Here is a 16,309-nt window from a genome sequence, read left to right as displayed (position 1 = left end):
CTGTAATACTGTAAGCCAATACATCCTTAAGTCGAGTAAAATTATTTGTTCTGAATATAGCAGGATTCTGGATCGATCTGATGCGTATGAACATCGGTCTTGTTTATTTCCGCGTAAATTTAACTTTAAAAAATCGAACCTCATTTGGAACAACGTACTATTTTCTTTAGTGCACCTGTATATCAGCTGTTCAAACCGTTCTCGTGTGCGACAATAATTGTAGACCTTGGCGACGCGTGTAACCTTTATAGCAGTAGTTCAATTCGTAATAAAACCTAATTCTTTTTAAACTATGAATAGGGCTCGATTTATAAAAGCGAATTCTCTATTATTAAAGTAGAAGGAGAATGGACTAATTCAGTCGTCAAAGAAATCTATCCTCGATCAGATCGCGTGGCAATCGTACATTATTACAAAGTCTGGAATCAATTTTTCCCTTTGCTTCTGTGAATATTTGAACACTCGGATCGATTCTCTTCGTAAAAGAAAGAACGATGGAAAATATACATTAGCAACGATTTCACACAACGTAAATATACGATCGTGTTACAGTTGTCTAAAAAAACCAGTACCCGTAACGTTAAAATAGAAGATGTTCGGATAAATAAAGTCGATTCTATATACGTACTATATGAATACCGCATTCGAAAGCTGGGCGTTACGACGTGCACATGTTTGCAATAGCTACGATAAACGTCCGCAGCCATCTATATTCATACATGTTCATATAGTTTTTAATATTCTCCAGGTACGTTTACAAATACGCTTGATAAGCTCCGTTTCGCGTGTATTAGATGCCCTTTCCTTCCGCCTTTATGTTACAGCCTGGAATTTCACTTGATTATACCTTGTAAACTATTGATTTAATAAAGTCATAAAATATCGAGCGGTTTATCTCGATGCGAAGGCGGGTCAGTTTGGCAAATGCCTGAGTGAATTATGATGTCCCTATGCTTGAATTGGAATTATAGTGTGCAATTATACGAACAACGTCTAAGCCTGCTATATCGTTTCTCTAATTTATTTCGAAACTCGATTTGCGTGCATAGTCGTAATGAGATTCAATTCGACCTTGAAAACTAAACTTCTGTAGGTTGCGCGAAAGCTTTTCTCTCTCTCTCTCTCTCTCTCTCTCTCTCTCTCTCTCTCTATCTATCGGTCATGGCCAAGGAAGACAAGAATAGAGATAGTATTCCGTTAATTTATTGGTTTAGTACTTAACGAATTATAAAATTGAACAGTAACGCAGACAAGTCTTCGAGAGTAAACTATACTATAGTTTTATTGCAAGAGACTTGAACGGTAGTCCGAAAATGAAATGCCCCGAGTTTAAGAAAAACGGTGTAAAATATATATCCTTGCTTTCACTATTGAGGATCAAGGCTTGTAAAGGCAGGTACAAGAGGGTCAGATCTTAAAGATGTCGCAGCTGAGACAGAATTCCAGAGTAAAACGAAGTTTCTAGATATGAAGGATGAAATGATGGGTTTGTGAAAATTCTCGGTATATGTGAATTAGAATTATATCTAACTTAAGTACTAGATAACGTTGATATACAACAGTAAGTCTTTTCTTATGCGTATAATTGTACTACGTACTTGCTCTTGAAATATTATATTTTCTGAGAGAAACGCGTAATCTTTATCGCAAGTGTAGATTCATACGATAACGCGATAGTAAATTGATTATAGAAATACGTGAAAGATATAGTTGCTCTTTGCATCGACCGACATTAATAATATATTGAACTGGTAAACGTGAATGAAAGAATAAACGAGGAGTTATCGACTAACAGGTGTTGCGTAATAACGTCAATAACTAAAACCGAGGAACGAATCCGAGGAAGAAAGGAAATGTCTTAAGTAGATTGATAGTATTTGTAGAGCTTTCGCAAATCGTGTTTATCACGGAACCAGGAACACAGTTTGTTTTGCACGTGGCAAACAAAGATTCATATGATCACAATTTCAAAATACTTATTGGATTCTCTTCGAGTTCGATATATTTGGAAGATTGTGAAAATAGTCTATTCAAATGATTACTAAATGGTGGCAAAGAGATACCTTAGTCTGAGAATTTGGTACTGTTATTACATAATACTGACGTTGGCAGACAGTTTTTGGAAGAGTCGAAAGACGTCAGACAGTCATATACCTATTTTAAAGGACAGCGTGTTCTTTCGTCCTCGGTAGACTGCTCGTATATAAAATTGGCACGAAATCGTTCGCCTTGATGAAAGACAAAATGAAATACAAGGGAATATCGCGAGGAAGCGTTACACTGCGTTTAATAATATTTTATTTGAAAAAGTAAGCAAGAATTCCAATGAGTTTCGCATGTAGTGCCTTTCTTTATTGCATAATATCGTTCGAGTTAACGAGTGGAAAGAAGCGTTGCCCGCTTCGGTTGGTTCTCCAAGTCGAAACAGAATGGTCGACCGGCAATGTAAGAAAGGAAAGGCCTGCGGTTCAGAGCAGGCCGATAAGTGCCGGTTGCTAGTTACGAGAGAAAGAGGGGACGCTCGTGCGGAAGCGAGATAATCTTTGAGCCTCAGAGGGGAAAGGAGACCCGACCGACCGTCGAGCAGACGTGAGTTCGTGAGTAGAGCTCGATCAGCTGGGAATGGGGCTGGATTGCCACGTTTCCGTACGTGACCCCCGGCTGGCGACCGTGTCTGCTTCGTGGATCAATATTACCGAGAATTGGCAACCCCGCAGCTATCCAACTCTTTATTTATACGTGTCGGTCAGACGGCGCAGGCCCGCTCTGATTCTTCCTTTGCTCGCTTTTGTCCTTCATCGCTTTCCTCCTCTTGGCCTTTGCCGGTTTGCTACACGATTCTACTATTTTTTGAAAGGTTAATTGTCCGTCTAGCCATAGCTGTACGCATTGGACACGTTGGCACTTCGGATAAAAATGAGTCGGGGAAGAGTAACCGTTCTAGGCGAATTTCACTGAAAATCCCTTTATTCGGATCTTATACGTCTCCGTGTATAAATATTTTTAGATTCGGTGAATTATAGATTGGTACGATCAGGGACGGACAAATGCCGAGTGCATTGCGCTCGGACGCATAGTCTGAATGAACGTCCTGTCGTTCGTTCAACCTCTCCTCGATCGCTCGTTTCGCACCGCACATATTACAAGCCTATTGGACGCTTACCATCTGCGTCTGGAGGAGACGTTACTGCTTATAACGCGATCAAAGAATTTTGAATGTTATCTTATCGTTTAATATTTTGATAAAGGCGGGTTACTTGGTAAAACGTCCTTGGTAAAATATCAAGCAGCTTTCTATTTGATCAAAGTCAGTTTATTATAATTATGTGACAATTACACTTTAATAATCAAAAGTAGCTTTAATCTTTTCCTTATTATCGTTCTTTTAAAAATCTATAAATTTTCTATTACGCTCCAAGCATCAGAAATAGATCAAACTTACTCAATGTATTCGCCGTTCATCTGTTTTTACGACAGTAAAACTCTCGGTCAAATTTTTGCTAACAGTGAAAGGAACAACAGGCTCATTAATTACGCCCCTACTAAATTCTTCTATGTTTTTCTCATTCTCTGGTTATGTCATGCTTGTTTTTCCCAGCGTCTCATCAACATTTTAGCGAAATGACTCTCTGTCCAGCTTCGGCCTTTCAAATAACATTAATCGATGCGACATGATACCAAAATAATTGTTCTTCTACATTTTTTGCACAACTTTTATACGTGGCAATTTTGTAAAACTCCGTGGGCGTGCTATTCGCCGCTTTTTCATATAAGTTCTTCTCATGCTCTGTTGCTGATCTATTTGCTGATTCTTTCTTCTCGTTCGCGGGCTAACAATAGCGCGAACTTCGTTATTAAAAATTTCCTACGTACGGTTCCCGCGCGTTCACTAGGAGCCACAAAGGTCGATATACCCAAGGAGCGAGGAGTATCTCTATCCTCTCGACTCCCACCCTTACGATTCTACATCCGCCGCGTCTGCGACCATATTATATATATATTAATATTTATTGTACGATACCGATTTTATATTGGTCCATTCATTCAACTCTCCTGTCGATTGATGCCTGTAAACGCAATATGTACACATCCCTTCTCTTTCTTGTCATCGGATATCCGGGTTTATTTTCTAAAACAGATAAATATTTGAATACACGATAGAACAAATTTGGCAAATATAATTATAACAAATTTGAATAAATCTTTAATCGTGTTAGGATTATGACATGAACTAAGAGAATCCTGTGAATATATCCATTTTGTTTCTCTATGTATAAAAACGTGCAAAATGATAGTTTAAATAAAACGGTAAGCTTGTCCGTTCGTGTGCAACCTTTCTCCCGTGTGTTATCGTGGGCTTGAAATGCTCGCAGATGGTGACGAGTAGGTAGTTGAACGTTTTCCTGTCTATACATGGTTATGTACAACGCACGCTATTATTACTCGAAAGACTTTGAAGAATATGTTTCATAACACATTATTAATGTAATAGTAACGTGCAATTGCCACTGCAAAATGCATGCTAATGAAGTCGTAACTGTTTGTCATTCAGCATGTTAAGGTAGGGGTAAAACATTGAAAAAGTTAAGAGAGTATTCAAAGGATTCCCTACACAACTTTGCTATGCATTGGATTTGGCATTGTGAATGTAGCCAGGTGATTGCATCGGGCGTACACTCGTGCCGGTCCCTTGAAGCCGTTGAATTTCTTCCCTGGTTGGGAGCCATACAAGTCGGCTAAGTTGGTTCAAGGCCATTCATTGGCACACGCATTCGAGTTTACGCGAAGTTCACGCCATTACAAATTCTTGTTGCATTTAAACACTTCAGAAAAAACTGCAATTTTCGAGGCAGTTCTTTACAGTCATAGAAAATGAAGAAAATCTGTTTAAACGGAAGTTGCAAAATAGCCATGACATTCATTGCCAAATGTGTTCGGATGTACGTTGCATTGAAGCGGTAAAATTGGCAGCAAAATTTATTTGCGTCTCTGATTGTTTTTACACTTTATATGCAAACTGCGATACACACGGATGTGGCAACGATGCAAGTAATTGAGAACGCGAGGACATATAATCGTTTTGCGCTGCGTCCGCGTATGCAGCGCGAAAAGAAACAAACAAGGGTGGCTCCTCCTTGCTCGTCAATGTTTTATATGCTCTTATTTTCTATTTAGAGCTTATTCGACGACGTATTCGCAAGCGTTCATCATGTAAATTGTGTATAGACCGGATTAACTGAATCCGATAGACAAAGGAAAATATGAACGTAATACCATGACGTCCGAAATGCAGACTCTGTATTCAGAATAGGTTCGGAAACTGTTCTAGATCTAGATATCAACGCAATAACACTTGCCAGCTTGGTTTTTCGATAAACCGCTACGCAATCGCCTATGCATATTTTTTCCACTATCATTTATACTTCGATGATAGAACATGTTGCATCACACGAGCAAATTAGTCGTGCAAGATAATAGAGGTCAGAAATGCGATCAATGTACACTTCCTGTTCTCTTACCCTTGCGCACGTGCAAGGAAACAATAGAAAATGCAAATCAATCCTTCTACTCTACATTTCTGCCCTGCCGATTTCGGTTTTCCCGTCAGTTGTAGCAAATTCACTTAGAATCTGTGAACCGATTAAATTAGAGCCTTTATTCTGATTCGTGTTGAAGATATCGGGGGAGGATCGAAGATTGTTCGCTGCTTGCAACAGTGCAGCGTATTTGTCGTCTTTGTTTTTTTGTTGACGGCTCTTGACTAGCTTGTTGACTCATCACGTTCGCAGCTACATATGCGACGTGCAGTTACTGTTGTCACTACATAATTATGACGCATTGTGTAGCTTATTTTTTAATACTGTCGGCTGTTTATTTTTATTTAATAATTATAGTTGTTGTAACGAAAATAAATTAATAACGGGTGAATAATTTGTTCTATCCGTAAGAGACCAAAATACGAGTTTCACTTGGAAAGCGTAAAAAATGGCGCTGTACAAGTTGGGCGTTTTCGATGGAATTTCCTAAAGAGTCAGAGGGAAAATTTTATTTCATCGTCAGTAGCTCTAATTTATATAATCTCGAATAAAAGGAAAGCATGCGTTTACATAATTTGTTAGCCGTTCGTGTCGCTACATCGCGTCGTTCATTTTGTGCTACAGTACTAGAAACCTCTGGAAATTCATTAGAATGTACATATGTACGATATTTCGACCTGGAAACGACGAGAGTGAACGAATTCGTAACGCGTTTGGACCTGAACGAAAATATGTATACAACTTCTGGTCGTATGCGGTAAATATCTTTATGATGCAATGGCGTCGTTTGCTGATGTGGCAAGCGAGCCTGGAAACGTTTAGCCTTCGGTATCGCTGCGACAACGGTACGTGACCGGAATGGCGACGCAAATGGCGAGTGGCTTGTTGTGGCGACATCCATCGGAGACGCGATCGTTACGATTTCCGTTCGACGATACGCCGCGCCGAGAGATGTCGCAGCGATGCCGAATCAGAAATGATCAGGGCCGTAACAGTAATTCAAATTTCAACAATGTGAAATTAATAAAAACTTTTTTCTCTGTTAGTGTGCAGATTTCGTGAAAGCGGGGGCAGAGCAAGGATTGACACCATCCGATGTGGTGCTCGCAGCTGACATCACGTTCTCTTGCGTAGCTGATCCTCAAGCTGCTAAAGACGTAATTATCTATCTAGTCACTGTATTTCTAAATGTTATCGTCAATATATTAAACGTTGCAACTGTTTCGCAGATGGTCTTTGGAAATTGCGGGGTCCTCACCGAAATATCCCCGGAGAAAGGATACGTAGAGATGACTGGCATAGATGCAGAGACGTCGCAAGATATTGCCGAGGCAATAACCGCTAAAGGTGGCCGGTACTTGGAAGCTCAAGTACAAGGTAGTAAGACTCAGGCCCAGGAAGGCACCCTGGTCATTCTCGCGGCTGGAGATCGAGGCCTATTCGACGAATGCCAGTCATGTTTCGAGGCAATGGGCAAGAACAGCTTTTACCTCGGTGAGGTCGGCAATGCATCGAAAATGAACCTCGTGCTTCAGTTGATGGCAGGCGTGACACTCGCTGGTCTGGCTGAAAGCATGGCTCTAGCGGATCGCGCCGGTCTCCAACAAAAGGATGTGCTAGAAGTTCTGGAATTGACTTCGTTAGCTTGTCCTGCCATTCTTGACAAGGGAAAAGGTATTGCGCATTTCTTTGCTTCGCTAGAGTGTCACGGTCGTGGTACATTCAGTCGCGATCATTAATAATGTATTTATTCTAATTTTCAGCCATCATCGAGGGTGGTTTCCCGACCCAGCTACCACTTCAGCATATGCAAAAAGACTTAAGACTTTCTTTAGGTATGAGCGATCAATTGGAACAACCATTGCCGCTGGCTGCTGCAGCGAACGAAGTTTACAAACATGCTAAACGCCTTGGTTACGGAGAACATGATGCCTCCGCTGTGTACATCAGAGCCAGGTTCTAACGGAACATCAATCCGTCAAGCTTCTGCTATATCATATTTATTGCAATATAACGTTGTTTCCCGTCGCTAACAGAGAAGAGTAGTTCGCGCTGTTCGACGAAGAGTAGCGGAAACGCTCGCTACGAATCGCTGAAAGAAATGCGTCGCGACTTAGATTAAGTTCTATTAATTTTGCACAGTAGCAGTAAAGTTAAACCACGCAGATGTCGTCGTTTATTTAATGCGACGGGAAGTCGCAAAACATGACGAAATCTACTTTTACTTTCTCTTTTTTACATGTTTTTCAAGACCACTCCTTCTGCGTACACGTCTACGAATGAATTTATTCATTGATTTTTTTCCTCCCGTTTGTTTTAACACTGGCGACTACTTTTCTCGATAACAGCGTGGGCCTTGATATAGTCGATTTCTTGAGTCGCTTCCCGACTTCGATCCCGTAAAATGCATCCCTCGCTCTCGCTTGATGAATTTGAGACTTGGGACGTGTCGAAAATGTGCCTTACGATACTATTTGAAGCAAGGCTTTCGAATATTTTTCTCTTCTTTCGTGAGACAGCACAAAAAATAATTTGAATTACTTCCGTCGCGACTGACTTTAGTTTTCATATTGGTAACTAAGGGAGCGATACGTGGGAAAATGTTAATTGTTAATAAAGGAGAGAAATGATGAATTGGTATCTTGTAGGATTAATTGGTGCAATTGTAAACTGGAATTCACCGAGGCGAACTTCTCAGATTTGTAAAACCGAAAAATTAATTTGGTAGTATTTTAGAAGCATCCATCGGATAGATCGAAAATGATGACAGAATAATCAGGCCAACATCTTTTCAATCCATGCTTGTCTTCTTCCTTCAAACCGTTATTTTATTTTTCAATAAAAAACTTTTCTATTTTAATCGTACATATTTATACCCCGATGAACCGAAAAGATAATTTATAATTGTTTACTCTCGTAATGCGACCTTATGGGAAAAGAATGAAAAGCATGTTGGCCAATTGTATCTTCCTCATCTAATTATCCGTCCTGGGAAACTTCTGATGTATTGCCATAAAAATTCCAATTTCGACTAACAATTTGGAAATGTCTTGCCGCTCAGTGCAATGAACATTTCTGTTTTCATCGACATGATTCTTAAATCGACGGCAACGTTGAATAGTTGTATCTTAACGACATTACGAAAATGAAAACTAGATGAAATATTGTTTATTATATGTATATTACGGTACATGGAGGCTCGGTGAACGTACAAGTAGTGAATGTCCCTCCAATTATTTGGTTACAATAACCAAATAAGGAATCCTATATTATGAAATTGTACATTTGCATTAAATGTTGGGACATGGTATGTATTTAGAATTACTTCACAACATAGTTTAGCATAGTTATTACTTGCACGTGCTTCTCTCTCATCAGTTACTTCAAAAATCACGTTATAAATATAATTTTATATCGCTTCAACTTTCATAGAGATCTGTATATTTCGCACGATGAGAAAAGACATAAAATATATGCCTTTGATGCTAGAATTTTTTCTATATCCGTAATTTTCTACTAACTTTCATAATCGATGGTATCGCGCGTTTAACGGACGCGAACGCGTGTCGGAACGGTTCTCGGAACGATTTCCACGATAACGTGCTCCAGCTCCCCTCTCCTGTGCACACGCTTAAATAAAGATCATTTAAAGAAGAGAATCGTCTAGACGAGGAGGGAAGCGAGTGTCGCTTCCGTTTCCCAGGACGGTCGTGCGAGTCTCACAAGCGACACGCGACGAAGTCGAGAACGACCGAAAGGTTGCGGGCTTTGTGCAGAAAGAAACAGTTGGGTTTTTAGAATAAACCGTATGAGTTTGCCTTTTACTATTACAAGAAATCGACGAGTTTTCTCTTCCCTTCACGGAGAGACGAGAAAATAGCCCTGTCGCGAACTTGTCTCCGTTGGGAGCAATTTTCCAGAAACAGTTAGACGATAAAGACACATCAGTTCATTCGGCGTGACTATCCGGTGAACGGTTATTGATTTTAACGATGTACATGATCCGAACATTTTTTTAATCGATTTCTTTTATGAATTACAAAGGGGAACTCGTGTTTATTAGTTGACAGGAGCAAACTCTGGATGCGTGGGAAATTATGTACCGTGTAGCTAACAGTGGATATAGGTACTCATATCATATATTGTATATGTAATTAGACTATCTACACATAGTTCTAACGATGATACATTGTACAGGTATGAGATGAAGCAGGTATGATGGATAAATAGAGAAAAATATTAAATATTCTACGTGCAAAAATAAAGAAAAAAAAATATATACATGCATATAGCTAGTACAGAGTATAAATCACAGAGAGGGAGGAATTCGTGTGAATGCGAATGGATGAATGAGAACATTATGAGCATTGCGTCAGTAACTGGCGTTATATGTTTTGTCACAAAATACACTGGTTTTTGAATAAATATCTATTTGAATTACGAATATGCTTATTCAGAGATCCTCGCCGGCCTGTTTTTATCTCTACCTCCATATTTCGAAGTTTGCCATATACAATATCTTTTTCACTTGATAAATGCGGGCCCATAGTCGGCGGTGTATCCGTTCATTTCTATTGCGTAATATTCAGAAATATATACTAATGAATATGATCAACGTTCAGACGGGCCGTTAAATCGTCTAAGGTCGTCTCCTAATGATTCCCATTAGGAGCCGGCTAATTTAAAAAACTGGTCGATATCGTTTTAAGTTGAAGCGTTGCAAAGCACGTGCCGCTGACGCGACCACGCGCGGTTCATAGGCGCCGCGAGTGGAGCAAATGATATTGCATGATTAGAGAGGAAGCGCAGCGTGGAGTGGTGTGCGCACGCGTCTCCTTCGCCGCGGGTGGAAGAGACGTGTACGTGAAAGTAGCGACCACGAGAGTGGGGACTCGGAAGGGCGGATGAGGTATACGAAGTGGAGGCAGAGGGGTGGAGCAGCCGCTGTCTGATGACACCTGTGGCTCGACCCCCACGATCAGTTCAGCCGCGACCGTCCACACGCCGTCTTGTTGCGACGTTTTTGCAACAGCAACCACTTCACCTACACATGTGCATACATTCAGCACGCACACGCGCTCGCATACACTGCACGTTCAAGCCTCCGATCGACACAGGGATAAATATACCTACGTGTACGCTCGCAGCGTGCGGGATTCACGTGTACATAAGTATGCACACGGACGCCAGTAGGCGCACACGTGCAAATGGGTAATTTTTACCTTTCGTCCACGTGACAGACCGTCGTGCGCATCTGCCATTATCGTCACCGAGAACTGTCATTGTGCACTCTTTCGTTCGAGATAAGAAGGAAGAGGAACGCAAGGAGCAGTCGTTCTTTCCCAGTATGTACCCATGGATATTATGCCTTCCTACGATCGACATTTTTTTTTCTTACGAACGCATATTCCTGATCCCCATATCGACCAGCCGTCTTTTCACGTACGCCGTTGACAACTGCGGCCAGCTCCCTCTGCCCGTTTCAGCCGAAGCTCCTACGTTTGATTCTGGTGTTGATAGATGCCTGATACGATTGACGTCTATGTAGATCCTAGGAACAAGGTCGTCGATGTAGAGCGTTACTTTCTAGACTTATTGTTAGATTCGATCGGGTACTCGGATCCATTGAAATCTCGTAGACGCGTTCGAACTCCCACAATTATTTTCGACGGATCGCGAGACCGACACGTTCCGTGTGTTACGAACGAGTCTGATGGCGCGTTTACGTTTTCACCGTATGTGATACTTTCCTCCGTGTTTCCTGTAATATCCGAATCGTCGTCGACGTCAGTAACGATGACACGTTACAAGTGGACTCGAACAAACCATCGTTAGGTACGATCGGGGAGAACGTTCGCAAATAATAGTTGTTTTCTTGGTAGTGTTTCTTGGCACGATCTTGCGAACGACCTTATTCCTAAGGAATGATCGGTGGTGTTGCGATTGTGCGCAAGAAAACAGAACGTGGCCTGTATGCCCGGCAATGCGAAACGAAACAGGCGTGTTTCTCTCCAATGTATTTACGACGCATGTCGTACGGAAGCTAAAGATTCAAGAATTTGTGCTTGTGATCGCGCGTCTTCCCGTCTACTCCATAGTGAAGTGGCAATCGTAATAATGGCAGAACGGTTCTATTAGGATCCGTTTCCGAGGAGTTAACAGCTCGTAAGTAAATTATGTGTACGTTCAAATCAATTTCGTCCTCTCAATACTTACGATATTACGTCGTTAATATTCTGGAATTTTTACTCGTTGCTCGAGAGAACAGATAAAATCAGAAAGAAGGGGGAACGGGCGATAACTTTGAAAGAATTCGTGAAATAAGATTAACTCTTGAATTTTTTGCGGTGCGGTCACAAATATATCTCTTTTCCACCAGATGCTCGGCTCTTTGCTAAAGCTGATCATCGGTTAGACGTGCATCGAGTTTGAAAAATAGCTCGCGTCGTCCGCGGCGCTATCTCTCCTATTTCTCTTTCTTTCTCGATTGCTACTTCTCTCCTTGTCGCTCGGTAAATAAGACGCGTGCTGTATCTACACGTATCGAGCGCACATGTGTTGGATAAATAAGCGAAACCGTGTTGCACGTACAATAGACGGGGAGTGTTGGTATCCACACATCTTGGACGGGGATCCGACAAATATAGATACCCGCGGTATTCGTCTGCGGGCACTCACACCAGTTGGGATCACGTAGGAAAGGAGGTGAAGGGGAAACGGGAGGGAGAGATGGTAGAGGAAATAGCGTGGACAGATTCCATTTGTGTGCTCGTCGAAATATATTCGTATTTTAAATAGAAGTAAAGATGAGCTTCACATCAAAATGTTATATCCACTCTCGATGTCTTTGACCGATTTCCTCTGTCTCGATTACATTATTCTCGAGAACAGGAGACCTCGCTCCGTAGAACTTGCTATCAAAAATTAATCTGTACAGTTTTGTTGAATAAGCAAGACCAGTGTTTGTAGTTCACTGAGTCAGCGGAATAATTTTCGCATCTCAGTGAAAACGCGTATCTGCACGTATGTAAATGAATAATAAGGAATGAAGACTCGGGCGTCCTGTGTGTGTGTTTGGTCAAGAGAAGTAGCAAATGATGGCATATTCTTTGGTGTGAGTGCCATCATGTTTGCATCGCTCAGGCTCGCTCGAGTGGGGATGGATATGTTGAGTTAGGAGGATCAGCGCGTTCCATTGGTGGGAGAAACAGCGTGGACAGGTTGCGTTCGTGCTAAGCCGAGTCTCGTCGCCTCGCATTCCGAGACGCGGATTCCGGGGCGGTTTTCTTTTAAAGGAACAGTAAGCGGGACAGAGAAGGGACGTCGAAGAAAAGGATGGGAACGCGGGAGAGAGGACGAGAGAGAGAAAGAGAACGAAAGAGAAGTAGAACGCTTACGGTACCGATTTTCCAGCAAGCATTCGTGTCTTTTTCTGTGGTACAGTTGATATAGGGGGCTTTTTTTCTACATCGCGTCGATCAGCGCCGCGCACAAATACGAGCTATAAGGGTAGAACGATCGTTGCACCTACAGCTGCTTATCGAGACTGGATCACGATCCCATTTAACGTACGTCCTTGAATCACGTAACGCTTTTACTCCCCGACTTTTCGCCTCGTTACCTATCCTTCGAAAACATCTTTGGTTCGAAGCTGAAAAGAACGTGTATACTTTTTAACTATCGTCGTATCGGTACCACAAATGAATAGAAAGTTTTTCTTGACTTTCGACGTACGACGTTCATCAGTTTCTATTTCTTCACGTTAATTTTCGAAATGAAATATTGATAAACCGGATGAATGAATTAGCTTGAAAATGTTAGTGAATCGGCGAGTAGGTCATTTGCCCTTGTTATGCCGGATACTTTCGACTTGAGCTGCCGGCGAAAACGGTACATCGTTCGTAAAAGGTTTGCGGCCTGTTCGCGTGTTTCTGCCGACCGTCGTACACGATTACTACGATTTAATATACGATATGTACATTCAATTGCACGCTTGTACCACGAAGTGTCGAGATTCCCGATAAAATTTTATCGGCCGCGTAGTTTGCGCAACTTTTTGTCGGCGCATCGATTCCGCGGAGGTATAAATTATTTTGCAACAGATTAATTCAATAGAATAAAGAATGATTTAGAGAGAAACGGAGAAAAAGTACGTCTTATTTGCCATTGTATGTACAATTTTAATGCGCATTTAATTCTTGAGTCGTAGAAGATACAGTGAAAGTGCATAGACGAGTCAGAACCTGTGGGAGAAAGGAATAATTATAGCTTATGACATGCTGTTGCAACGAATGATTCCTAGCATACAAAATATCGTGTTTTAAATATATTCATTTATTGTTTATAGCTCGTTACTAGAGTCAGTCTGATTTACTTTTGATTAGTCACGGTTTAAATTTCTCAATTAGCTGTCGTATAAAATGGTTGCAGTAACTTACAAAAAATATAAAGGAAAATATTATTAAAATCTGAAGCGAGAGTTACGTGTATAAAATCCGAAAAAGAATTCGTGTGGTATCAGAAATTTACATTGACAGGTCAATAGTCACGCCATCTTGGAATTGCACGACCAATCGAGAGATCGGACAAGTAACACGGTCCTCGAAGTACTTGCCGAGCGTAGTTTCTGAACGGTAAACGAAACGCGAGGGACACACTCCGTTGGCCTCCGTCGCTCCTGCGTTCTCTCCCGGGTTCCCTTAGCTTATAAATAAACGATGTGCTCGATGGACTCACCTGGCGCGTTCCGCTTTCAACCGTGACACTTATCTTAACGTTTCGTTTGCTGGAAGACGCGTGTGATCCCTGTGTCATTACGAGGACCGTCGTCGCGAAGCGGCTACCGATTAGTAACGAATCTGAATCCACCGCGGCTGGAGCCAGAGAACGATGAGTCGTTTCATTCGACTTATAATAGTAGTGCGTTCGCGGAGAAATGTGAAAATTCGAAATTCGTTGCATGTGGAATGCCTTGTTGCAAGTCCTTTCACCGAAACGTGGCTCAATTTCGACGGCAACCGACAAGGTTAACCTCCGCGAGATCGTATAATCGATCAATGTGACGAACGGCAGGGTAAATAATATTTGCATCTGCAGTCACGACAAGTTGTAAGTTGTAAATGGAATCGCATCGTGTATAGTGGTTGGCATGTCATCTGGCGGGGCGACCATGTTAGGCAACATTGTTCGCACGTGTCTAGAAGGAGCTGGCTGGCAAAACAGTTTATACGGCAGCGTAGAAGGCGCGTGGAGAGAACGAACGGTTTAAAATGAAAATTGTATTTCTCCAGGTGGCGCCTAAGAGGAAATTTGGAGAAGAAGCATGTCATTATAAAGATTGGTTTTGAGCTGACAAAGAGGAAAATGGGAAACCGCCTTGCGAGACGTACTGGCAACTTGTGAGCAGTGTTGGTTGGCCGTTATCGCGGTGTATGATTCTCAAGGAGATTGTTATACATAACTTAAAGGAACGCAGTTATCTGTCCCGACGGGTTCTCATGATATGCGTTCACGTAAGTGTCGATTGTTTTCTGAGATTGTCGGACAATTCTTATTTTTGATCCCTGTGAAAAACGATGCGTCTTGCACGTAGCTGACCGGGTACAGCATATCAGTACGGTGAATGGAAAGTTAACAGATCACGCGACAGTGATGCAGTGGTGTAGTGTCAGTGCCAAGTGCCACGTGCCCAGTGCTTGGATTACTTGAAGATGCCGTCGTCCGGTGGATACTATGACGACAGGAATCCTTTGCTCAAGGGCACCTTATCGAGGTGAGTCTACAACCTACGTGATTATTTTCTTTATATTTTATCCTAGTTCTGCGAGCGACGCGCGTCTCGGAGATCGGATCCGGAGATTCTGTCCGGTATCATGTTCGTCTTGTACAAAAACTAATAGGTACAAACGACTCGCGTTCGCTTGTGCACGTTGATAATGACCGAGGAGAAGTACATATGATGAAAGATTCATTTTACCCGATTACTCGACTCGGTGGCTCGATCTCCTTGGTGTCTAACCGGTCTGCTTTTAAATACGCTGTCCACTGTTCGATGGACCGTTTCTGATCACGCATTCTGCTGCCGGAATCGAATCCAATAATTCCTCAATCCTTCCGAGCGAAACGTTACCTTATTTTTTAAATATTGATGAATCAAAGCGTAAGGTTCGTTGAACAGTAAACCAGGAACTGTTCTATGTTTACGCTTAGTGTTAAGTACAGTAGTACATGTAGTACGTTTTGCTTACGCACACATACTTTGAGAAATGCAATGTCAGGGTTTCGTTTACTGTTACGGCCGGTATTTCGTACAGTTCGTCGTAATACGTGCCCGATTAGAGAAATATTCGTGGCAACAGTTTCTATCCTCTCAAATTCACTCTCACGCCTTAAGATCGTTCGAAAGCGTAGGCGTGTAAGCGTTACTGCTTAAAATTTACAGTCGGGGACCGTATTAAATGATCATTAAAAACAAAATAGTAGTCTTACAATTGGTCCGGTTGAATTTTCTTTAGACGTTAGAAGAATTAATTTATTAGATGAGAAGTAAATTGAAAAAAAACTACTAGTAGTAGAAAAATTAAATAGTCCTTTTTTACAATCTTTTTATTAGAGCCTGTATTGAATATTTAGATCATACATTTTGTAAATCTGTGTGAATTGTTTTCATGCGGAAAATTTAATTGAAGTTGGTTAATGTTTTTATGAGCTACAGGTGGGGTTAGATATTCCAGGTTTTCACGACTCTTGATAAACTGAAAAAGTTTTATATA

At 41.5% G+C, this 16,309-nt stretch overlaps 3 protein-coding genes and 1 long non-coding RNA gene across 11 annotated transcripts in view; 2 read left to right on the top strand and 2 right to left on the bottom strand.

Annotated features, from left to right (window-relative positions):
• Nucleotides 1-9,981, top strand: part of Ndf (Nucleosome-destabilizing factor) — a 26,011-nt gene extending 16,030 nt beyond the window's left edge. The window contains exons 8-10 of the mRNA XM_018028517.2: nucleotides 6,584-6,694; nucleotides 6,767-7,211; nucleotides 7,301-9,981. Coding sequence (XP_017884006.1) covers nucleotides 6,584-6,694; nucleotides 6,767-7,211; nucleotides 7,301-7,500 — 756 coding nt within the window. The 3' untranslated portion in view covers nucleotides 7,501-9,981. The remainder of the gene's footprint in view (nucleotides 1-6,583; nucleotides 6,695-6,766; nucleotides 7,212-7,300) is intronic.
• On the bottom strand, nucleotides 2,246-6,178 carry LOC113464643 (uncharacterized). The gene is made up of 2 exons (XR_003389491.1): nucleotides 4,334-6,178; nucleotides 2,246-4,129 (listed from the first exon to the last, which is right to left on the bottom strand). It is a non-coding gene; the product is annotated as an uncharacterized LOC113464643 (long non-coding RNA).
• Nucleotides 9,982-10,516: 535 nt separating the features above from the next.
• The window catches only part of lilli (AF4/FMR2 family member lilliputian), a 128,419-nt gene continuing 122,626 nt past the window's right edge, over nucleotides 10,517-16,309 (top strand). For 3 of the 8 annotated variants that reach the window (XM_026815504.1, XM_026815503.1, XM_026815505.1), the window contains exons 1-2: nucleotides 10,517-10,882; nucleotides 14,828-15,309. In XM_026815504.1, the coding sequence (XP_026671305.1) occupies nucleotides 15,248-15,309 (62 nt within the window). In that variant the 5' untranslated portion in view covers nucleotides 10,517-10,882; nucleotides 14,828-15,247. Of the gene's footprint in view, nucleotides 10,883-11,094; nucleotides 11,703-14,827; nucleotides 15,310-16,309 lie in introns of those variants that run through there. The other 5 variants (XM_018028522.2, XM_026815507.1, XM_018028519.2 and 2 more) reach the window with 3 other exon arrangements.
• LOC113464641 (uncharacterized) lies at nucleotides 13,705-14,642 on the bottom strand. The gene is made up of 2 exons (XM_026815521.1): nucleotides 14,274-14,642; nucleotides 13,705-13,780 (listed from the first exon to the last, which is right to left on the bottom strand). The coding sequence occupies exons 1-2, from the start codon at nucleotides 14,625-14,627 to the stop codon at nucleotides 13,718-13,720; spliced, it is 417 nt and encodes a 138-aa protein (XP_026671322.1). The 5' UTR covers nucleotides 14,628-14,642; the 3' UTR covers nucleotides 13,705-13,717.

The sequence above is a fragment of the Ceratina calcarata genome, unplaced genomic scaffold (assembly GCF_001652005.2).
Source record: "Ceratina calcarata isolate Rehan_Ccalc_2016 unplaced genomic scaffold, ASM165200v1 scaffold46, whole genome shotgun sequence".
NCBI lineage: Eukaryota > Metazoa > Arthropoda > Insecta > Hymenoptera > Apidae > Ceratina > Ceratina calcarata.
The sequence above is the reverse complement of the archived record's forward strand: the minus strand, read 5'-3'. Positions and strand labels throughout refer to the sequence as shown.